Source organism: Nannospalax galili, unplaced genomic scaffold, assembly GCF_000622305.1.
Source record: "Nannospalax galili isolate Female #2095 unplaced genomic scaffold, S.galili_v1.0 scaffold886, whole genome shotgun sequence".
Taxonomy (NCBI): Eukaryota; Metazoa; Chordata; class Mammalia; order Rodentia; family Spalacidae; genus Nannospalax; species Nannospalax galili.
Window position 1 is genome coordinate 1,338,305 of NW_008355971.1, and position 23,085 is coordinate 1,361,389.

The 23,085-nt window shown below is 47.3% G+C and overlaps 1 protein-coding gene and 1 pseudogene across 3 annotated transcripts; one reads left to right on the forward strand and one right to left on the reverse strand.

The window, feature by feature from the left end:
* Positions 1-3,676: 3,676 nt before the first annotated feature.
* Positions 3,677-20,769, forward strand: Kcnk6 (potassium two pore domain channel subfamily K member 6). Of its 3 annotated transcripts, XM_029556558.1 has the most exons (4): positions 3,677-4,083; positions 11,113-11,508; positions 11,693-11,912; positions 20,586-20,769. In XM_029556558.1, the coding sequence occupies exons 1-4, from the start codon at positions 3,762-3,764 to the stop codon at positions 20,650-20,652; spliced, it is 1,005 nt and encodes a 334-aa protein (XP_029412418.1). In that variant the 5' UTR covers positions 3,677-3,761; the 3' UTR covers positions 20,653-20,769. The 3 variants fall into 3 exon arrangements, with proteins under 3 accessions (XP_029412418.1, XP_029412419.1, XP_008852130.1); XM_029556559.1 differs by lacking the exon at positions 20,586-20,769 and having other exon boundaries at positions 11,113-11,495; positions 11,693-11,906; XM_008853908.3 differs by lacking the exon at positions 20,586-20,769 and having other exon boundaries at positions 3,680-4,083; positions 11,693-14,209.
* LOC103750786 lies at positions 20,690-22,643 on the reverse strand (annotated as a pseudogene).
* Positions 22,644-23,085: the final 442 nt, after the last annotated feature.

Sequence of the window (23,085 nt, forward strand, 5' to 3'; positions counted from 1 at the left end):
CCATGCCTGGCCTGTTTTGAATATTATATATATATATATAAATAAACTTATATATATATTATATATATGTATATGTATGTTGCCTGCTTGCATGTAAGTGCATCTGTGTCATACAATGCCTGTGGAGGCCAGAAAAGGGCATCAGATCCCCTGGAACAGAAAGGCTGTTAACAGCAGTGTGGGCAGCTAGTGCTCTAAATAGCTGGGCCATCCTATCCTTCCAGCACCATTTGTTTGTTTTAGACAGGATCTGACAGACATCTTCCTGCCCCTGCCTCCTGAGTTCTGGAATTAAAGGCATGTGTCATTACACCGGGCACTCACTGAAAACATTCTTCACGCAATCTCAGCCACTGAGGGCACAGGGTGCATGCATCTTCACGTATACAGCCCTGAAAACTAACTTTCCTCTCTCTGTCCCTCAGTGTCCCTGTTCTCTCCTCCTCAACCTGCCCCTACCCCCTTCTTTTGAGATAGGGTCTCATATAATACAGCCAGGCTTTGAACTCACTATGTAGCCAAAGATGACCTTGAACTCCTGATTTTCCTCCCAAGTTCACCAATTACAATTGTGCACACTATGCCGCATGACTGGCCCCTTTCTGCCCTTCTCTCCTTATTGAAGGCAAAGAGAATGGGTAGAAATGATTTCTGGGAAGTGATAACCCTCCAGAGAGAGGTCGGCAAGTGACCCTGTCATTTGTGGCTTCCCCTTCCTCCTCTGAACTATTGTTTCTTGGCTCCTCAGTGAGGAGCCCTACCTCAGTGCTGGTCTTTTCTTGTGAGAGACCCCATTTCTTTTCACCTCTGTGTTCAACCTCCATTTTCTCCTCCTCCTCAGCCCTACATCTTATCTAGATTCATCTCATTTGGAACAATTTTTCAGTAATAAAGCAGACATTTTTGTCTTCCTGCTGGTCTCTTATGTGAATATAGTGATTCTTAGGCATCTGTTGAAGATGGATAACCGGACTTCTGCCCAAATCCTCAAATGTTCAAGTCCTTTATATAAAAAAGTACAGCTAGGTCTATTAGTAAACATGTGTAATCCCAGCAACTTGGAAGGTGGAGGCAGGAGGACCAGGAGTTCAAGGTCATCTTCCATTACATATTAAGTTCAAGGCCATCCTGGGCTACATGAGACCCTGTCTCAAAAAAAAAAAAAAAAAAAAAAGACAAAATAAAGTGGTGTAATGTTACAGGGCATGGTGGTACCAAGCACTCCATACACTAAGGCAAGAGAATCAAGAGTTCAGGGCCCAGTTTGGGCTTCATAACATGTCTCCAAAAACAAAGTGCAGGGACTAGAGAGATGACTCAGTGGTTAAGAGCACTGTCTGCTCTTACAAAGGACCCATGTTTTGTTTCCAGCATCCACGTGGTGGTTCACAACCATTTGTACCTCCAGTTCCAAAGGATTCAACACCCTTTTCTCACCTCTGTGGGCGCTATATGCACATGGTGGACTTACACACATGTAGGCAACTCATACACATAAAATATTTTAAGTGTAGTGTTTGTATATAACATATATGCAATCTTGGGGCTGGAGAGAAGGCTCAGTGGTTAAGACTACTGGCTGTTCTTGAATCTAGGATCTAGGTTCAGTTCCCAGCACCCATATGGCAGCTAAAAACCACCCATAACTCCAGTTCCAGAAGATCCAATGCCCTCTTCTGACCTTCATGGGCATTGCACAACATGGGTGCACCTACATACATACAGACAATACACTCATACACGTAAAATAAATTTAAAAAATAAAATATTTTTAAGAACATACATGCAATCTTTCCACGTAAACTTTATTTTTATTTTATGTGTGTAAGTGTATTGCCTGCATGTGCACCCATGTCATGAGGTACCCACAGAGGTCAGAAGAGGGTGTTGGATCCCCTGAAACTGGAGTTTCAGAGAGTTGCTAGTTGTCATGTGAGTCCTGGGATTCAAACTCAGGTCTTCTGAAAGAACAGTCAGTGCTCTTAACCGCTGAACCATCTGTATAACTCCTTAGATTTATTATTTTAATTTTTTTTTGGTCTTTTTGAGACAGGGTCTCCCTGTAGCCCCAGCTGTCCTGGAACTCACTATGTAGACCAGGCTGGCCTTGAACTCATAGAGATCCGCCTGCCTCTGCCTCCCAAGTGGTGGGATTAAAGGCGTGTGCCACCCGGCCCTATTTTAATTTTTTTATGTGTATGAGTGTATTGCCTCCATGTTGGCCAATGCCAGTGGAGGCCAGAAGAGGGCTTTGGATCCCTTGAAATTGGAGTTACTGACAGTTGTTAGACACCATGTGGGTGTTGGGACTTCAACTGCAAGAGCAGCCAGTACTCTTAATCTCTGCACGAATCCTCCAGCCCCACTTTGCAGTCTAGCTTTTTTTTTGGAACAGGATCTCCCTTTAGCAGCCCCTCCTCTCCCCCCTGGCCTGGAATTTGCTATGTGCTGGCTATGTAGACCTGGCTGGCCTTAAATTTACAGAGATCTGCTTGCCTCTGCTTCGGAGTGCTGAGATTAAAGGCTTGTGCCACCATGCCCCACTGCATTCTGGTTTTTGTTTTGTTTTGTTTTGTTTTTGCAAAAAACAGTAGCCCCCGCTGGCCTGAAACTTGCTATGTAGACCAGCCTGGCCTTGATCTCACAGAAATCCACCTGTCTCTGCCTCCGGAGTTCTGTGATCAAAGGCGTGTGCCACCATGCCTGACCCTGCATTCTGTTTTTAAGCCTTAATTTTCTCATCTGTTTAATGGGAATTGTGTGGGAGGACTGAGGACTCAATGAAAATGTATGTGTCCAAGGGCCTGGTATAAACTCCGAAACCCTAGAACACTGGCTGCTACTGTTACTGTTTTTATCATTAGGCGTCTCTTCCTATAGATTATCGGCTCCAAATTGGGCTCTGTCCCAGGAAATACCAATTTTATAAATAGAACCAGTTCCACATATTTGGGTTGTGGGTCTGATGTGGTCAGAATTCTGGTCTGCTCTCCATAAGGCTGTAGGGAGGGCACTGAGGACTGTAGAGGGGAGGAAAGCAGAATTCTCTCTCTCTCTCTCTCTCTCTCTCTCTCTCTCTCTCTCTCTCTCTCTCCACATCCTCACTGTGTAGCCCTGGCTGGCATGGCCTCTGCCTCCCGAGTGCTGGAATTAAAGGTGTGCACTACCACACCCAGCTATTTATTAGCTTATTGAGGCAGGGTCTTGCTATCCCTTTCAATGACGTCCCCTCTCTAGAGATCAGTCCTTTCCAATCCTCCTTATCCCTGTGCCTCAGCGACGATCCTATTCCCTGGGGCTGGAACTCAACCAAGCACATTTAGGCAAGTACCCTCAGGCCCCATCACTCTGTAGCCCAGGCTGCCCTGGAACTCGCAGCAATCCTCCTGCCTCAGCCTCCCCAGTGATGAGAGTACCCGCACAAGCCACCACATCCGAGGAGAGTTCAGTTTCTAAGTTAGAGAGCTGCTGCTTCGGGGAGGGAGAGAAAGTTGTCAGGAAAGTCAGGCCGGGAAGAATTCTTCCCATCCAGTTGGGCTCCACCCTCCCCAGGCCGGTCCTGCACCAGGTGTTAGGGCGTGCCTCAGTTTCCCAGCGGCGGGGCGTTCCGCCAGCCCCGCTCCTCCCCTTTTTCCTCTTCCTCTTCGGGGCGTCGGTGGCAGTGCCTGGAACTCCCGGAACTGAAAGCGGACGGTGGGCCGGCGGGGGCCACGTCAGCGGGCGCTGCGGGGCAGTGCGGGGGGCGGGGCGCTGCGGGCACCATGCGGCGGGGTGCGCTCCTGGCCGGCGCCCTGGCCGCCTACGCCGTCTACCTGGTGCTGGGCGCGCTGCTGGTGGCGCGGCTGGAGGGGCCGCACGAAGCCCGGCTGCGTGCAGAGCTGGGGGTGCTGCGGGAGCAGCTGCTGCAGCGCAGCCCGTGCGTGGCGGCGCCGGTCCTGGACGCCTTCGTGGAGCGGGTGCTGGCGGCCGGACGGCTGGGCAGAGCAGTGCTAGCCAACAGGTCTGGAGCCGGCAAGGCCTCGGACCCGGCCTGGGACTTCGCTTCTGCGCTCTTCTTCGCCAGCACGCTGGTCACCACCGTGGGTACGTGAGTACTATCCCCTTCTTCCCCGAGTCCCTCACCGCATCCTCATCCCTCAAGATGCACCTTCATCCCACTTGTCCCAGGCCTGGGATCCATTCAGAACCCCCCCCCCCAAAGAAGGAAACAGGCACGCACTGGGGACGGCTGCCCCTTTTGGAGAGCCCTCATGCAAGCCCTTCCTCTTAAACAGGAAACACCCCAGCCCCTGTAGACTAGGGACTCCCTCACGGTTCCTTCCCAGCCAGCATCTGAGACCCCATCCTGTACTTTATCTTGTTTTATCCTTGAGACAGCTACCTATCTATGGAGCCCTGGCTGGCCTGGAACAGGGTACTGCCTCAGCCTCCCAAGTGCTGAGATTGTATGCGGGGCTACCATGTCCAACTCTTCTGTTCTAAACTAGGTTGAGGATTGTCATCCCAGATCAGCAAAGGCTTGGGACTATCCCGCTTACCATCCTTGGGTCTCTGGCCCTAGGCGCTGTGTCCACATTAGGGCTGATAGAACCATCCCTTCAAGCCATCCCTCCTGACTCTGGATAGGTCTTTCCGGGAACACCCCACCTCAGTTTCCTCCTGACCTTGGTGCCCCAGCAAAAGCCAAGATGCAGTGACAGGGATTGTTCTCAGGGACTCATTCCCACAACGCTGTTACAAGAGGCCTGTTGCCTTCCAGGACCTGAGACCCTTTCAGAGTTTCTCTCCCACCTGGGCACTCTCCAGCAAGGGCCCCAGGCCAAAAACACCCCATCCCTCTCCTGGCCCCATATTCCCCAGCCCTGACTCCAGCACAGGCCTCCACTCCATTCCCCTGTATTTCAGGCCTTTTCTCCCAACTGGTACATTTTTCCCCTCTAGACCTGGGGTTCCTGGATCAGCAGCTCCAACAACTCTGTGTGAAAGGGACAAACCCAGACTGCCCAGCCAGGACTCCTACCTCAAATCACCTCCAGCAAAACCTCTAGCCCTTTCCAGAGCAAGGACTTCCCAAGAGGATTTTTTTTTTTCCCCAGTCTTTTTGAGACAGGCTTCCCCTGCAGCCCCAGCCGACCTGAGCTTGCTGTGTAGACCAGGCTGGCCTTGAACTCACAGAGATCCACCTGCCTGGGCTTGCACCACCATGCTGGCCCCTAGAGGGAGGATCTTTTTAAATTCCCAGGTGAGGGTTGGGCTATAACTCAGTAGTGGAACTCTTGCCTAGCATGTGTGAGGTGCTGAGTTCAATCACCAGCACTAAAAAACCCCCCACAAAACTAAAACAACCCCCCTAAACTCATGAATGAAATAAAAATGGGGCTAGGGAGTTGGGCATGCCTTAATCCTAGCACTTGGAGGCAGAGGCAGGCAGATCTCTGTGAGTTAAAGGCCAGACTGGGCTACACAGTGAGTTCCAGGCCAGCTGGGGCTACAGGGAGACCCGATCTCAAAAAAGATTAAAAGAAAAAGAAAAAATAGAGCTAGGGAGAAGATTCAGTGGAAGCATATGTTCAAATCTGCACCCATGTAGAAGTGAGCATGTCTGTGCATACCTGTAACCCCAGTGTTGGAGGGCAGGCAGACACAGTCAGATCCTGGGAGCTTCTAGCTGAATCAGCAAGCTTTTAGTTCCGTGAGATACCCTGTCTCAAGGGAATGAGGTGAAGGGTGTTAAAGCAGGACACCAGACATCCTCCCCTGGCCTCTATGCTCATGCCCATGTTTTCACACATGTGCACACACAGGCATGCATCACACATATACACCCCGCTCCAAATAAAATAAACACCACACACATAAATATTGTGACTCCGCAGACCCCCTTCTGAGCCCCTATTCAGGTAGGAACCACCTGTACCTTCCCCACTCCACCCCTAGCCTTTAAGAACCCTGGGAAGTCCCTTCTGTTCTCACACCACAGACCTGGAAAATCCCTAGAGATCAGGGTCTACTGGTCTCCCCAGCTGTCAGGTGGTCTCTGTTGGGGACATGGAACTGGGAGGAGGTTGAACCACACTCTTTTTTAAAAAATGTTTAAAATTTATGTGTATGAGTGTTTTTCCTGCATGTATATAAGTGCAGTGTGTGTAATGCCAACAGAAGCTAGAAGAAGGTGTCAGATCCCCCTGGAAATGCAGTTACAGATGGTTGGGAGCCACCATGTGGGTGCTAGGAATCGAACCCAGATCTTCTGCAAGAGCAGCCAGTGCTCTTAACCGCTGAGCCATCTCTCCAGCCCCTGATCCACACCCTTAACTGCCTCACAGCTGGCAGCATCAGAGTAGCGTAGATGACTGTTGTCTCCCATCTGGTGCCCTAATTGTGTGTGACCAGCAAATGGAGGTCACTGGCAGTTGCTGGGTAACTTTTCTGGGAATGAATCCATCTTCCCTGGGGTTAACTTTCCCCCAAGCTTCCTGGGCTGGTCTGACCTGCTTCTGGGTTTCCCCTGGTCTCAGTTGTTTGTGTCCCTTGGTCTCTCAGATTCTCACTTCTGAGAGGACAACCCTGGTGCTGATGGTGGGATGGGTGATGGCAGTCAGACATGAGACAAGTACAGCCTGGCTTGGTGACCGACACAGCAGCACAGCAGCTGTTCCTGCCTCAACTATTAAGTGAGATCACAGCTCCCTACTTCATAGTCAGGCTGACAGAGGATTCACCACATCCAGGTTTAACTCAGTCAATACAACAGCCTTGTGAGGTATTTATCTATCTGTCTGTCTGTCTGTCTATCTCTCTATCTATCATCTATCTAGCTATCATCTATCTATCTATGAAGGCCCAGAGAAGTTGGTCAACTTACCTGTAGTCACACAGCTAGGAGATGCAGAGTTCTGTGACACACACTTGTAATCCTAGCACTCTAGAGGCAGAAGCAATAGGATTATCCATAAGTTCAAGACCATCCTGGTCTACATAGCCAGTTCCAGTCCAACCAGGGCTGCATAAGGAATGAGACTGCCTCAAAAAGCAAGGACTGGTGAGATGGCTCAGCAGGTAAAGGTGCTGGTCACCAACCCTGAGGACCTGAGGTCAATGCCCAAGACCCACACGGTAGAAGGAGAGACTGACTCCTACAAGTTGTCCTCTGACTTCCACACATATAGATGCACACATACACATATACACAGTAAATAAATAAATGAGCTAGGGTCTCCCTGTAGCCACAGCTGGCCTGGATTCACTATGGAGACCAAGCTGGCCTGGAACTCACAGAGATCTACCTGCCTCTGCCTCCACTTCCAGGGTACTGGGATTAAAGGCGTGCACCACCACGCCCAGCAAGATAGAACATTATTAAAGACTGCTGGCAAGGAGGTGGCTTAGATCTGTCTCCCTGACTGGCCAGTGGCCTAGTGCATGCCTGTTTCCTCAGCACATAAAAAGTTCTCAGCACTCAGAGGCAGGTGGATCTCTGTGAGTTCAAGACCAGCCTGGTCTACATAGTGAGTTCTAGGCCAGCTGGGGCTCCAGGGAGACCTTATCTCAAAAGGACCAAAAGAAATTCTAACCAGGAGTCTTGGTGGAACCATCTACACAGGGTACAGAGGTCTCAAGAAAACAAGGAAACTTGTAGATAGCTCTGATCCATTCTGCCACTATGGACAGCACCCCTACTTTCAAATCCAGGTCCACAAGGACCTGTTCTGTTCCTCTAAGACTTTTGGTTCCATCAAGCTGTCCGAGTCATTTTAGGTCAGTTTCTAGAGTTCTGTGTCTGGGTACTGAAAACCAGCCAGAACAGTTAATGGGAACAGGGAAGTTCCGTCTTGGGGCTTGTATGGTTTGGCATGAGAAAAGATGATGTGTCTAATCCTGAGGGTATAGGCTTGTAAGCCCAGCTATCAGGAGGCCAAGGCAGGAGGATCCCAAATTCAAGGACTGTCTGGGCAACTTAGTGAGAACTTATCTCAAAACAGGAAGTAAAAGATCTGGGGCTCAGTTGTTGAGCACCTGCCTAGAATACCAGAGAAGCTGGGTAGTTGGCTCAGTAGTAGAGCTCCTACTGAGAATTCACTAGTGAGGAGCAGGGTGGTGTGTGTGTGTGTGTGTGTGTGTGTGTGTGTGTGTGTGTGTGTGTGTATCTCAGGAGGGGAGATGGGAGAAAGGCAGGATATGGAGTGAGCGTGGTCAAAGGACAGTATAATGCTGAGCATGGTGCAATATCAGCACACAGTCTCTGAGGCAGGAGGACTGCCATGAACTCAAGACCAGACTAAGCTCCAAAATGAGACCTAGTCCTGAACAGAAACAGAAAGAAAAAAAGTATATTGTATACATGTTTGAAAATGTCATAATGAAACTCATTAGTTGATACAATTAATATAGGCTCATAAAAAGTTTACAAAAAAAAAGTTCTGGGTGTGGTATGGCATGCCTGTTTCCCCAGCACTTAAGAAGTGAGGCAGGTGGGGCTGGAGAGATGGCTCAGTGGTTAAGAACACTGGTTGTTCTTGCAGAAGACCCGGGTTCGAATCCCAGTACCCACATGACAGTTAACAACTGTCCTTAACTCCAGTCCCAGGGGATTTGACAGCCTCTTCTGACCTCTGTGGGCATTGCATAACACGGATGAACTTACCAACATGCAGGCAATACACACATACACATTAAAATTTTAAAAAGGAAGAGCTTAAGAGATATGAGGACTAGACTAGTGTCATTTGAGAAAAAGTTGCAGAAAAGTTTGTATAATCTATCGCTCCTATTTTCTCATTGTTAATCAATGACTATTTATTGATATTTACTTTCCCTTATAAACTATAAACTCGCACACGCCTTTAATCCCAGCACTCAGGAGGCAGAGGCAGGCGGATCTCTGTGAGTTCAAGGCTAGCCTGTTCTACATAGTGAGTTCCAGGACAGCTGGGGCTACAGGGAGACCCTGTCTCAAAAAGACCAAAAAAAAAAAAATTAAGAAAAAAAAGAGGTGGAGCAGGATGATCCTGAGTTTCAGTGTACTGTGGGCTATAATATTGAAGTCCAGGCCAGCTTGAAACACATCAAGACCCTGACTCAAAAAAATTATTAGGTATAGTGGCACACACCTTTAATCCCAGCACTTGGGAGGTAGAGGTAGATGGAGCTCTGTGAGTTCCAAGCCAGCCTGGTCTATGTAGCTAGTTTCAAGCCAGCCAGAGCTACATAGTGAGACCTTGTCTCAAATGAAGAAAAAACAAATCATAAAAAAATAGATGGGCTGGTGAGATGGCCCAGCAGGTAAGGAAGGGGTTTGCTGCCCAGCCTAGTGACCTTAGTTTAATCCCTGGAACCCATACGCAATGGAAGGAGAGAACGACTTCCTCAAGTTATCTGACCTCCATGACCACATAGACACGAATAAATAAATGTAGGGCTGGTGAAATGGCTCAGCCGATAAAGACACTTGCCATTAAGTCTCACGACCTGAGCTTGATCTCCAGATCACACATGGCAGAAGGTGAGAACAGGCTCCTGCAAGTTGACTACCACATACACATCACGGCACATGTACACCCACATACTTACAGCCCCCCCAACTAAATAAATGTAATTAAAATACATGTGATTTTTAGCAATAAGGGATATAGGAATTCTTGCTAAACTTGGCTTATAAAAGTTCTCTCTGTCTTTCCCTCTCTCATGCTGGGGATGAAACCCACAGGCCCACAAGTGCTAACTACTGGGCCACACCCACACCAACAAGAGTCTTCTAGATTTGACTCGGAGTTTCATTGTATCTGATACCAGCTTCAGACTTCCAATCCTTCTGCCTTAGCTTCCTGAGTGCTGAGATTTCACTGTCTTCCCTAGGAGACTTATATAGGTTTTTTTTTTTTCCCAGATCTATTTATTTTATGTGTATGAGTGTTTTGCCTGCATATATGTAAGTGCACCTGATGCCTATGGAGGCCAGAAGAGGGAGTCAGATCCCCAGGAGCTAGAGTTACAGCTGGTTGTGAGCCATCTGATATGGGTACTGGGAATCGAACTCAGGTCCTCTGCAAGAACAGTATGTGCTCTTAACCACTGAGCCATCTTCTCCAGCCCCTAAGGACAGTTATACTTACTAAAGTCCAAGGACAAGGATGTGTAGTAGATACTCAGAGTGGAGAATGGAGATTGAGCTGATATCGCAGGTGAAGGTTTCCCTAAGATGGCCTCAGAGAGAATGGGGCTCAGAGGAGCCAGACTACAGTAGTAAAGGAGCATGAATTTATCCATGTGAAGAGCTGGTAGGGCTAATTGATATTTATGGCACCTCAGTTAGCATTATTATGGATCAAGCTAGGAGCTCTGACTGTACCTATAAAAATGGAACTGACTCATCATAAGCCCAAGGTGTTCTCTCTCTCTCTCTCTCTCTCTCTCTCTCTCTCTCTCTCTCGTGTGTGTGTGTGTGTTGTTCTCTCGTGTTTGTGTGTTGCTGATTTGGGAAGTCTTGATGCAGCTGACGCCTGGGATGGGTGATGGGAAGCAATCCTACTGGGGAAAGAGGATACAAGGGATACAGCCCTTGTAGCTGGCTGGAAGCATGACTCAGAGGAATTCCTGTCTAGAATCCACCAGTGAAGGGCTGGGGCATCGCGCTACAATACAATGCTTGCCCATCATGTACCAAGCTGGAAAAAAAAATTTTTTTTTTAAACAAGTAACTCAGCCCTGTCTGGTGATCCTAGCACTCAGGAGGTAGAGGCAGGTGGAGCTCTGTGACATCGAGGCCAGTCTGGTCTACATAGCAAGTTCCAAGCCAGCTGGGGCTACAGGGAGACCTTGTTTCAAGAAGCCAAAAAAAAAAAAAACCAAAGCAAAAAACAAAAGCCCCCAAGTAACTCAAAGCAAGAGCAATGAGTGAGTTGAGTTCAGAAGGTTTATTTGGGGCTTTACCTGGGCTTTAAAGGAAACCACTGCTCTTGGTTTGAGCCATAGGTGGATAGAACTGTCACCGCCTGGAACAGTAAGGATAGGAAAGCAATGGATGGGAAGGAGGAGCTCAGGCCACATGTTGGGGTGTGCACAGCCCACCCTGTGGAGGTCCCAATGTTCAGGAGGACTACCCTCTCCCCACAGGCTATGGCTACACGACACCACTGACAGATGCAGGCAAGGCCTTCTCCATCGCCTTCGCACTCCTGGGAGTGCCCATCACCATGTTGCTCCTGACTGCCTCGGCCCAGCGCCTATCACTGCTGCTCACCCACGCTCCCCTGTCCTGGCTGAGCTTGCATTGGGGATGGCACCCCCGACAGGCAGCCCGTTGGCACCTGGTGGCCCTACTAGTGGTCATATTGATTGTCTGCTTCCTGGTACCGGCTGCAGTCTTTGCCTACCTTGAGGAGGCCTGGAGCTTTCTGGATGCTTTCTACTTCTGTTTCATCTCTCTGTCCACCATTGGCTTGGGGGACTACGTTCCTGGGGAAGCCCCTGGTCAGCCTTACCGGGCTCTCTACAAGGTACTTGTCACAGGTAAGCTGGGTGGCTGGTTGACAGAGGGGGATCTTGTCCTAGGGGGTGCTGAGGGGGTTCCAAAAGCAACCCAACTGTCCCAGGGGAGAGGTACCTGTAGAATCATGTCCCGGGCCCAGGGCCTGAGCCCAGAGCTGACCCATTACCTCTCCCTCTACCCACCGTCCCCTCTTCATGTCTACAGCATACCTCTTCCTGGGCCTACTTGGCATGGTACTGGTCTTGCAAACTTTCCGCCGTGTGTCGGACCTCCATGGCCTGACGGAACTCATCTTGCTGCCCAATCCGGAACCCACCAACCTCAACCAGAATGAGGACGATCAGGCAGACATTCTGGACCCCCAGCCAGAACTGCACCAGCACCTCTCTGCCAGCTCCCATGCTGATTACGCCTCCATCCCCAGGTAGCTGACCAGGAACGCCCATGGATAGGTGTGTGCAAGGCACTGCTGTGACCATGCCTCCTGTTTTGTTGGGAGGCGAGGGGCCAACACTCTGCTTCCACATCCCTGGTTCCTCATCAACAACACAGTCATGTTCCCCTCCTTCCCTTTCTCTCATTTCCTCTCCTAGTCTGGCCACTTGGACTTTCAGGGTTTTTTGCTGATAGTGGTGGTTTGTCTTTTGGTGTTTTTTTTGTTTTTAGACAGGGTCTCACTATACAGCCCTAGTTGGCCTGAAACTTGCTATGTAGACTAGCCTGGCCTCTGTCTCCCAGGTGCTGAGATTAAAGGCATGTACCATCATGCCTGGCTTCTTTTTATTTTAGCACCTGGGCCTCATTTTAGTTACTAGGTCAGTAGCTCCATCTTGGCCCAGTGACTTCCCCTTTCTGAGCCTGGATATTCTCAACTCTCAGATGCAAAGAATATATGAACTCACCCAAAGCTGCCCCCTTTTTCTGTCCCTGTACTGGGGACACAGTCATAGTGGAGATGACTTAGGCCCTGCTCTTATGGGCTTCAAAGACCAGAGAGGTAGACTGAACTGTCCCTAGATAGTGACAGTCCCAAATGGACACTGAGAGAGGCAGAGTGTTCAGGGCTGAGGAATGACCCTGAAATGTCCAAGAGGAAGGGACAAGAACTAAGTTAAGACCTGGGGACTGGTCAGAAGAGGACTCTGTCCTTTTTTCTCAGGTGTCTTCAGGGCATAGCACCTGTGGGGTGAGCCAGGGGCCAGCATCTTCCTCAGCAGTTTGGCAGGCAGGGCACTGACCCAGGACTTCAGTCCAGATCTGAGCGACATGCCAGGTACTGCTTTCGGCACATCACCACAGTGGTGCTGTGCCTGTGTAGTGAGCATTAACTGCATGGCCTCCCTTGGGCTCTGGAACCAGCCTGCTTGGGCCCACCGTGCAACTGGGCCATGTCCTCCTGTGTGTTCGAACAGTTACTCTGCCTCTGTCACCGTGTCTGCCAAATAATGACCGTGGTAATACTATCCCAGAAGATGACGTCAGCCGGAACAGTAGCACATGCCTCTAATCCCAGCACTCTGGAATCTGAGGCAGGAGGCTTGAGAGTTCCAGGCCAGTCAGGGTATGTATAGCAAGAGCGAGTTATTAATAATGATAATAATAATAAATGTCTAAGAAAAGGAATATGGTGCAAGGCTAAAGGGACTCCAGAGTAGGCATCAGGAGGTGACAGGGCCCTCAGGCCTGGGCTTAGTACATTTATACATTTATATCACTTAGAAAGGATTCTGGCTGCAGGTAGCAAAACCATGATGGATACTGTCTGAAATAATAACATAGTTTCATTGCACATTGGCAGAGTCGGGGTGAGCTCCAGGCATGACACTGTCCATAGTTATGGAGGGCCTCATGGCCCCAGGTTCCCTGACTCTCTCTCTCCACTGAAGGCTTGGCTGCCACAGACCCTGAAGCAGCACAGTCACACATGACCATTTCTAGTGAAAACAATAGAAGCTTCAGTCAGTGTACTGAGAATTTTAAGGAAGGATAGCTCAGCAGTATCAAATCATGGTAAAAAGTCACACAGAAGAACTGGGCATAACAGACACTTATAATACCGGCACTGTGGAGGCTGAAGCAGGAGGATGGAGAATCCTGTGGCCAGTTGGGGCAACTTAGAAACAAACAAATAACAAGCAACAACAACAAACCCAAACAAAATTACAAATGGAGCTAGGAACGCAGCCCAGAGGTATAGCAAGTTCTTAGCTTTATCTGTTCCCCAGTACCAAATAAATAATTTAAAATTTTTCCTTAGGCATGAAGATCCAAGTTTGATCCCCAGCACTTATGTGTCAGCACTTACCTGTCATGTCAGTCCTGGGAGGCAGACACTAGAAATCCCTGGAGCTCATTGGCTGGCTAGTCTAGGCGAATCAAGAAGCTCAAGTTCAGTGAGAGACCCTGCCTCAAACAATAAGGTGGAAAGTAATTGAGAAAAACATCAAACATTGAACTCTGGCCTTCACACATGCACACACGCACAGGCATACATATGAATACAAACAAAAAAAATCTGGGTTTGCCAGGCATGGTGGCACATACCTTTAATCCCAGCACTTGGGAGGCAGAGGCAGATGGCTCTCTGAGTTCCAGGCCAGCTGGGGCTACAAGGAGAACCTGTCTCAAAAAGACCAAAAAAATCTGGGTTAGCAAGATGCTCAGTAAGCAAAAGTGCTTCCTGTGTAAGCCTGATTACCTGAATTCCATCCTTGGAACCCACAGTGGAAGGAAAAACCAACTCTTATTAGGTGTCACAAAAAGTCCCCTGACCGCAACAGGTGCACCCACACGCACATCATGCACACAGACACACCACAATAATAAGTACAATTTTAAAAAATATTTTTATTTTATGTGTATGAGTGTATTGCCTGCATATATGTGAGTGCACCCGTGTCGTGCAATGCCCCAGAGGTCAGAAGAGGGCTTCGGATTCCCCTGGAACTGGAGTTAAGGACGGTTCGTCGCTGCCATGTGGGTGCTGGGAATTGAACCCAGGTCCTCTGCAAGAGCAGTCAGTGCTCTTAACCGCTGAGCCATCTCTCCAGCCCCATAAGTACAATTTTTAAATCAATATGAAGATACTGGGAGCTGGAGAGATGGCTCAGTGGTTAAGAGCACTGGCTGCTCTTGCAGAGGATTTATGATAGCTAATCTTGGTTGTCAACTTGGCTGGATCTGGAATTAACTGAAATTCTAGAGACTTTCTTGATCAGATTATTTGAAGCCAGAAGAGCCACCCTAAATGTGGACAGCACCTTCTCATGGCAGCCTGTGTAAGAGGACATGGCAGAAGGGAGCTTCTGCTTTTTGCCTGCTTGTCTTCTCTCTTATGGGCCAGTTTATCTATCTTGTTGCTGTGGCATTCCTTCACTGATATTAGAACCAATGTAGGCTGAAGACCAGCCGCTTTCCAGGAATCTTCCTGGCCTTCAGCACCAGATTGAGACTGCTGAGGCATCCAGCCCTGTGAATTGAGAAACTACTGGATTTTCATCCTATCCAGTGTGGGACAACCATTGTTGGACTACTCAGACTCTGTCCTATAAGCCAATCTAATAAATTCCCATCTATATACACACACAAATATATATACATATATATATATATATATAAATTTTTATCAGTTCTGTTCCTTTAGAGAACCCTGGCTAATACAGGACCCAAGTTTGATTCCTAGCACCCACATGGCAGCTCATAACCACCTGTAACTCCAGTTTCAGGGGATCCAACACCTGCCCAATGGGCACTGCACATACATGGTGCACATACATCATACAGATAAATACTCATATATACAAAATAAAAATAGTCTTATTTTAAAACCTCAGGTATAAAAGATTATACGGTGGAAAGGAAATCTTTCTCCTACATTCCAACAGTGTTGACTGGTTTCCCAGGTCTCCGTCCACACATATTGTACGCATGAACAGGTAGTGTGTGCATGTGCACATGTGTCATTTTCCATCCTACTCAAAGGCACCTACTGTGGCAGGTGTTGATGGCTGCTGATTCTGGAGGCACATCCATGTGGAGAAATCTGAACCCCATCACTCCCAGCTGTGTGGTTGTTGGCAGGTGATTTCATCTGTCCCTCAGTTTGCTTATTTGTGAAATAGGATGCAAATAGCCCTACCTCATGGACTTGAACAGATAGCAGCTTAATCTCTGTGAAGCCCAGAAAACAATATCTGGAGTGCAATAAAATGTTGCCCTAGTCTCTCATTTCTTCTTTGTAGTACAAATCATGAAAAATAACAGTGCTTTGATTTTGTGTTCACATTTTTGCACCTTTAAAAATTACATTTGTGTGCTGGGAGTGGTGGTGCATGCCTGTAGTCCCAGCACTTGGGAGGCAGAGGCAGGCAGATCTCTGAGTTCGAGGCCAGCCTGGTCTACATAATGAGTTCGAGGCCAGCTGGGGCTACAGGGAGGCCCTATTTCAAAGAAAAAACAACAAAAATTACTTGTGTGTGTGATATGTGTGAGTTCGTGTGGGTGCAAGTCCCATGGTATGAGGCTGGAGGATAACTTCTAGGAGTTGGCTCTCTCCCTCTACTGTGGATTCCAGGGACAGAACGCAGGTTGTCAAGCACTTTTACCTGCTCAGCCATCCCATTGGCCCCCTTCCTCTGTATTAAAGCGGCTGGAGGAGCAGCTTTGATTACTTCTACCTCCCTCTTTCCCTCTGCTCTGTCAACTCTTCCCAAGGGTTCTGGGTTTGGGAATCCCAGGAGGGGCTATTTAGCACAGGTGTCATTTGTACTGTCCTTTATACCCCTCCCCTGCCATAAAAATGACCAACCAACACATCTCCATCCTCTCTCTCTCTCTCTCCCCACTTTTTTTCTGTCCATTCAGAGACTTGGGCAGAGAAGAGCATCTGGGGGATTTTTCTCACCTTAATTCCTCCCTTATTCAGGCAAGTTCTTTCTGGGCAGACAGCTCAAGGTTATCTTAGTGCTCGCAGCAAGGACTATGGGACCGATGCCACATCCCATAATGCTACTTCCAGGGATCTAGTCCCTCAGCCATTTCGGGGTGCACCCCATTCAACAAGGAGATATGTCACACCATATCACCAGAGGAAGATGGCAACAGCCACCCTGGGATTCTTCCCAAGAATACTTCACCTTTAGGTAAGGCAGCCTTAGTTGCATGCCTTTCCAACAGGGACAGTGCAACTGCTATTGAGCAAGAACTCAAGTCACCCCATACCGCACGGGGAAGGACGCCACATTGGAATTTTCCCTACAGATGGACCAGCCTCAGACAGCTTAGCTCATTACATCTCATCACACACAACAGAGATCATGCAAGGACTCCTCCCAAACCCATTTTTGTTTCTGTCCTATCCCACATTTGGGTACCAAGTGTTAGGTGAACTTTTTCCAAGAGGTGAACAAATGCTCATCTCAGACAAGCCACTAGTGACAGAAAGACAATCCCGCCCACGTGTAGCTTGGTGAGCCAATAAGTTTCATTGGGGCTTACAGAGCTTGAAGGAAAAAAAAACCAAAAAACAAAAACAAAAAAACAGTATTAACTCCCTGTATGCCCTCAGCGAAGGGTGGGAGCTCATGAATTTCCTCTTCCTCGCAGTGACAGAATGTTAGTGGACACAATATCATGCAGATCTTGTGCAGGTAATCACAGCAGTTGAGAGTTCAAGCGGGCAAAGACCATGTCATGCACAGAGGACAGCTGTAAGCCCAGTACTCGGGAAGTGGTGGAAGAGCAGTAGTCTCAGGCTAGTCTGGGCTCCAGAACACTGTCTCAAGGATAGAAAAAAGGAAGAGGGCTAGCTGGAGAGCTTGCTCAGAAGTTAAGAGTACTGGCTACTCTTGCAGAGAACCTGAGTTCAGTTCCCAGCACCCACATGGTGGCACCATTTGTAACTCTAGTTCCAAGAGATCTGACACCCTCTTCTGGCCTCCACAGGTACTGCATGCACATAGTACGCATAAGTGCTGGCAAAGCACTCAAACATTTTTTTTTTTTTAAAGGGAGGGATTTTATTTCCAATGTAATAAGAGAAGTCTCACCATGTGGAGGCAGGATCCAGGCCGATCTCAGTCAGTCCCCTGCATTCTCAGCCCCTATGCCAGAGGGAGGCCAGAACCCTGCACTCTCTGGCAGTCTGCTAAGATCACAGCTGCTACACTGATGGAGGTTGGAGCCAACCCTCTCAGGCTGTCTGCTAGGATCTCAGCCTTAGCCCGACACAAACTATTTTAAAAAGAGGGAAAAGACAAAATACTGCCTTCAAGAGCACACCAGTGAACTAATTCCTGCACACCTCTCACTTTCCACCACCTCCAATGATCCATTTTTTAAATTTATAATGCAGGAGCTGGAGAGATGGCTCAGCAGTTAAGAGCATTGGCTGCTCTTGCAGAGGACCTGGGTTCAGTTCCCAGCACCCACATGGCAGCTAACAACTGTCTGTAACTCCATTCCAGGGGAATCTGATGTCCTCTTCTGACCTCCACAGGCATTGCAGTACATGGGTGCACTTATATACAGGCAGGCAATACACATATACATAAAATAATTATTAAAATATAAAAAAATAAAATTTATGGGAGCGTGAGTGCGTGCGTGCGTGTGTGTGTGTGTGTGTGTGTGTGTGTGTGTGTGTGTGTTTACGGTCAAAGGACAATTAACAGGAGTTGATTCCTTTCACCGTGTGAGCCCTGGGGATCAAACCAGGTTGTCAGTTGCTTTTATTTGTTGAGCCAGCCCCTGATAATCCATTTTGTTAGAGCCCAGAAAAGGATTGATTAATCCATTGATGAGATCAGAGCACTCATGATTCAGTCGCTTCCTCAAAACCCCAACCTCTGCAGCAAGGACCAAGTCTTCAACAAACAAGTCCCACTTGGGAGATATTTCAGATTCAAACTGTAACAGTCTATGGAACACTGATAAAAACATAAAACCCAGAGAAGTTGTATGAAAGTTACTTTCCTTAGAAGTCAAAACAGAGGGGATTTACTACTAACACTGGGCTGGCTGGGGATTTGGCTATTATCTCTCACTCTGCTGATTGCTCAGAATATCAGATAAACAACTTGTGTTTAGCTTGATGGTGTAGAATTTCAGCATGAGTAACTAACTCCATCTTGCTGGCTTCTTAGACTTAGTACAAGGAATTCAATCCGAACAGTGGCCTCCTACTTATTCCATTTGGTTTTTTAAATTTTATTTATTATTTTTATTTTTATGTTTATGAGTGTATTTTCTGCATGTATGTGAGTGCACCCGTGTCGTGCAGTGCCGCGGAGGTCAGAAGAGGGCTTCGGATTCCCCTGGAACTGGAGTTAAGGACGGTTCGTAGCCGCCATGTGGATGCTGGGAATTAAAGCCGGGTCCTCTGCAAGAGTAGTCAGTGCTCTTAACCGCTGAGCCATCACTCCAGCCCATTATTTTACTTATTTTTTAAAGTCAATGAATGACATATTATTAATTTAATTTTTTTTGGTCTTTTTGAGACAGGGCTTCCCTGTAGCCCCAGCAAGAGGTACCTGTCAGAAACATTTAAATATGGGATCAATAAATATGAAAGCACTTTCCCAAAATAAATATTAAAACTCATTTGCTTTAATAACTTTTTTTTCATTTTATGTGTATGAGTGTATTGTCTGTATGTGTGTTAAGTACAGAGGTCAGAAGAGGGATTCCCCTGGAACTGGAGTTACAGACAGTTGTTAGCTGCTGGGAACCAAACCTGGGTCCTCTGCAAGAACAGCCAGTGCTCTTAACCAGTCCCTCATTCGCCATTTTTTTTTTTTTGGTCTTTTTGAGACAGGGTCTCCCTATAGCCCCAGCATTTGTCTTGAGTAATTGTTGCTGGAGCCTGAGATGTTGGTCCTTGTTAAGGTTCTAGGGAACAGAGCCACAAGTCACATCAGTGTCCTTTTTGGTAGATGCTAGAATTTGGAAGCAGCCTCAGTACTTGAACCAAGTAACTCAGTATACCAAAGATATACTTGCATATAAATGATAAGTTAGAAAAACTAAAGTTTATAAATAGAGCACTCGGGAGGCAGAGGCAGGCAGATCTCTGAGAGTTCAAGGCCAGCCTAGTCTACATAGCAAGTTCCAGGCCAGCTGGGGCTACAGGGAGACCCTATCTCAAAAAGCCAAAAAGAAAAAAAAAAGAAAAGAAAGGCAGGCAGGCAAGAAGAAAGGAATCTTAATGTTGTTGGGTTTCATCCTATGGACCTCTGTCATTCAATATGCATTTAGCTATGCATCCCCTGAGATATAACTGACACAAGTATAGAACACACACGTCTCAGCCATGTTTCAAATATGAAGAAAGGTAAACTCTCTTAATAATCTTAAAATCTCAATAATCAGACTGAACATAAAGAGAAAAAGAAGGCAGCTGAGCACAGCATCTACGTCTCTGCTTCCTGACTGCTAATGAAGTGACCTGCTGTTTCAACTCCCACTGCCGCACCTAGAGCCTCTTACTGCCACAACTTCCTTGCCATGATGGGCTGTACCCTCAAGTTGTGAACCTCCATAAACCCTTTGTTTCTTAAGTTGTTTCGTCACATATTTTGTCACAAAAATGAGAAAAGTAACTAACATTAGTTTAAATAAAATGTAATGTTAAATTTTTAATTACTTAAAAAATATGGCTACTATATGCTGGGCATGGTGGTGCATGCCTTTAATCCCAAGCCCTTGGGAGGCAGAGGCAGGCAGATCTTTGTGAGATTGAGGCCAGCCTGGTCTACATAGCAAGTACCCAGGCCAGCTGGGGCTACAGGGAGACCCTGTCTCAAAAAGCCAAAAATAGAAAGGCAGGCAGGTAGGCAGGAAGGGAAGAAGGAAGGGAAAAATATGTATATGGCTACTAGGACGTTTAAAATTATAGGTGTGAGCTTTTCCCCATGGTTTAGTCCTGGTGGCTACCTTCCCAACAACAATTTCACCTCAAACATTTAAACCAAGTAGTGACGTCGTTATTCCTGTTGGTTTAAAGATGGGGGCAGGACCCTATAGTTAGGAAAGAAGAAAGCTGGAGGGTTCTGGCTACAGATGTGTTTGCCCTAACACAAGGCCACATCTTTCTTTGCAGACATGGCTGGCTTGCTGGGTCCCAGAAACCTAGTCCACCTGTACTTTTGAGTCAGAGGATGAAGTGAATTGTAGGGCTGAGCGCTGAGCAGTGGGAATGGCCCGAGTCCTTGTTCACGTCGCTGAATGCTTTGTCAGCAAAACCTGGAGCTCACTCTTCCCGTGACCTTCCTGAAAGCTTTGAACCCTTGCTAAGTATTCTGGTTGTTTTGAAGGCTGTGCTGAGAACAAGGGGGAGGAGAACTTCCTTTTACACCTATGGCTTCAGCTGTGAGAGATGTTCCGTTTATAAGGAGTTCCCTGGCAACCGTGTTTGAACTATTTGATGTGGGGAGATACACTGAAGAAAGAGCTTGAAGGTTGGTTCATATCTTTGGTCTTTGAGTGACAAGTAGCCTACAGCTGTGCCTGAGATCACTCTATGGCAGTCAGCTTCCATCTCCTGATAAACATTGGGAGATAGATGAATTCCTTTTGGAGTATTATTTGTTGGTTCAGGTAACCCAGCCTTTGGAATGCTCCATCCTTTGCTTTTCTCTGTCTTGTCAAGATGATCTTGAAGGCTAGTAGGTGCTTTATAACCAAGTTGCAACAGGATTGCTTCTGCAGCTTTTTTTTTTTTTTTTTTTTTTTTTTTTTTTTTTTTGCTATCTTTTTATTGGGTCCTGTTTCAGTAGCAACTTCCATGCCCACCTTGACCAGCATCACAAATTCTTGACATCAAGGCATTCCTCTTCCTGAAAGCAAAACCTAATCTGGTTCTTTTTCCATTTTGGCCTGTTGAATTTGAGCCAGGCGGTTAACGGGGTTCATTCCTTGACCATATTCTCGTCCAGACTTTACGGCGTTTTTAAGAAAATAGTTTTGGCTTCTCTACCACAGAAGAGATGGGCAGTTTTTAATATTTTATTATATTTTATTTTATGTGTATGCGTGTATTGCCTGCATGTAGGTAAGTGCACCCATGTCATGCAATGTCCTCAGAGGACAGAAGAGGCTGTCGGATCCCCTGGAACTGGAGCTATGGACAGTCGTTAGCTGCCATGTGGGTTCTGGGATTTGAACCCCGGGCTTCTGCAAGAACAGTCAGTGCTCTTAACCGCTGAGCCATCTCTCCAGCCCCGAGGTGGGCATTTTTCAAGCCCCTGTAAAACGGTGAATGCACCACACTTCTTGGAGATTTTTTTGCTATTTCCCTCTCCTGCAGAGAACTCCTACTGATACCTGGGAAACAAAGCTCTTCATATGTGGTGGTCCACGCTCTTTAATAACCTCAAAACTGTCAGGCATATTTCTCTTCAGATTGATTTCACACACTAAGCTTATCTCAGATTTATTTGCATCTTCGTCGCCATCCATTTCTTTTCCAGATTCACCATTCTGAGGAGAATTTTCTGGAACAGGGTCATTCTGATGATGCTCACCCTACAACAGTTTTACTCCTTCCTGGAACATCTCCAAGAAGACCCGTGGCTGATGCCCCTCCCAGTCCCAACAGTTGAAGATCTCTCTTCTTGGCACAGACATTGCCAGGCTAATCACTTCCATCTATTCAACAGCTATCCAAAACTCTCTCAGACACTCTAGATGAAATTGTCAGTTCACCCACCACCCTTCAGAACCAGTTAGACTCCGTCACAGGAATGGTGTTACAAAATCCGGGGGCCCTCACCACCGAAAAAGAAGGCACCTGCTTTTTCCTGCAGGAGTTTGGAATGCTGTTTCTATGTCAATCAATCTGGAGTTGTCAGGGACGCAGTCAAGAGGTTTGGAGACAAAGCCTCAGAACTCCAAGTGCCCTGAAATGGGGGACTGTGGGCAGGTTTAGGACAGTGGTTACCCTGATTGCCCCTCTATTGGGACCCATACTTTCTCTTAGTAACCATTGCCTCTTGCTTAAGAAATTGTCTACAGAAACTCTTACAGGAGCACCTAAACAACTCTATTAGGTGCACCTACCGAGGACCAGATCAGGACCATGTTCTTGTTTCATTGTTCTAACCCGGCACACCAGCCCCTCATCCTGGACCCAGAAGACCACCCCCACAACTTCACCCATAATCAACAGGAAATAGTCAGAGGGCCACACTCCCACTCCTTTCTTTTCATGTCTTCGGGGTCTGGAGACAGACCTAAGGGAATTTTTCCTAATCCCTTTCCTGAGCTATACCTACTTGACCTATGATGTTAAATCTCTCTCTAACTTATCCTCCTATATATTTTAATAAGCAGTCCTCAACTGCCAGGCACAGGATACAAAGGTAAATTGTTAAATTGTTGAACATTTACTTGTCCCAGGCATTATTTCCTTTTTCTGAATCCAGGCCCTTGCACATGCTAGGTAAACACTCTACCACAGTGCTATAGCCCAAGTCATTGTTGTTGTTGTTGTTGTTGTTGTGTGTGTGTGTGTGTGTGTGTGTGTGTTTCCCCTAAGGACAAGGTCCTCTCTATGTAGCCAGGATGGTCTCAAACTCATGATTCTCCTGCCTCAGTTTCCT

Excerpts from the sequence above, each read along its gene's own strand:
- Kcnk6 (XM_029556558.1), top strand. The coding sequence starts at position 3,762 with ATGCGGCGGGGTGCGCTCCTGGCCGGCGCCCTGGCCGCCTACGCCGTC. Across the intron at positions 11,509-11,692 it reads CTACAAGGTACTTGTCACAG|CATACCTCTTCCTGGGCCTA; the intron begins GTAAGCTGGGTG and ends TCATGTCTACAG. Across the intron at positions 11,913-20,585 it reads GATTACGCCTCCATCCCCAG|ACATGGCTGGCTTGCTGGGT; the intron begins GTAGCTGACCAG and ends CTTTCTTTGCAG.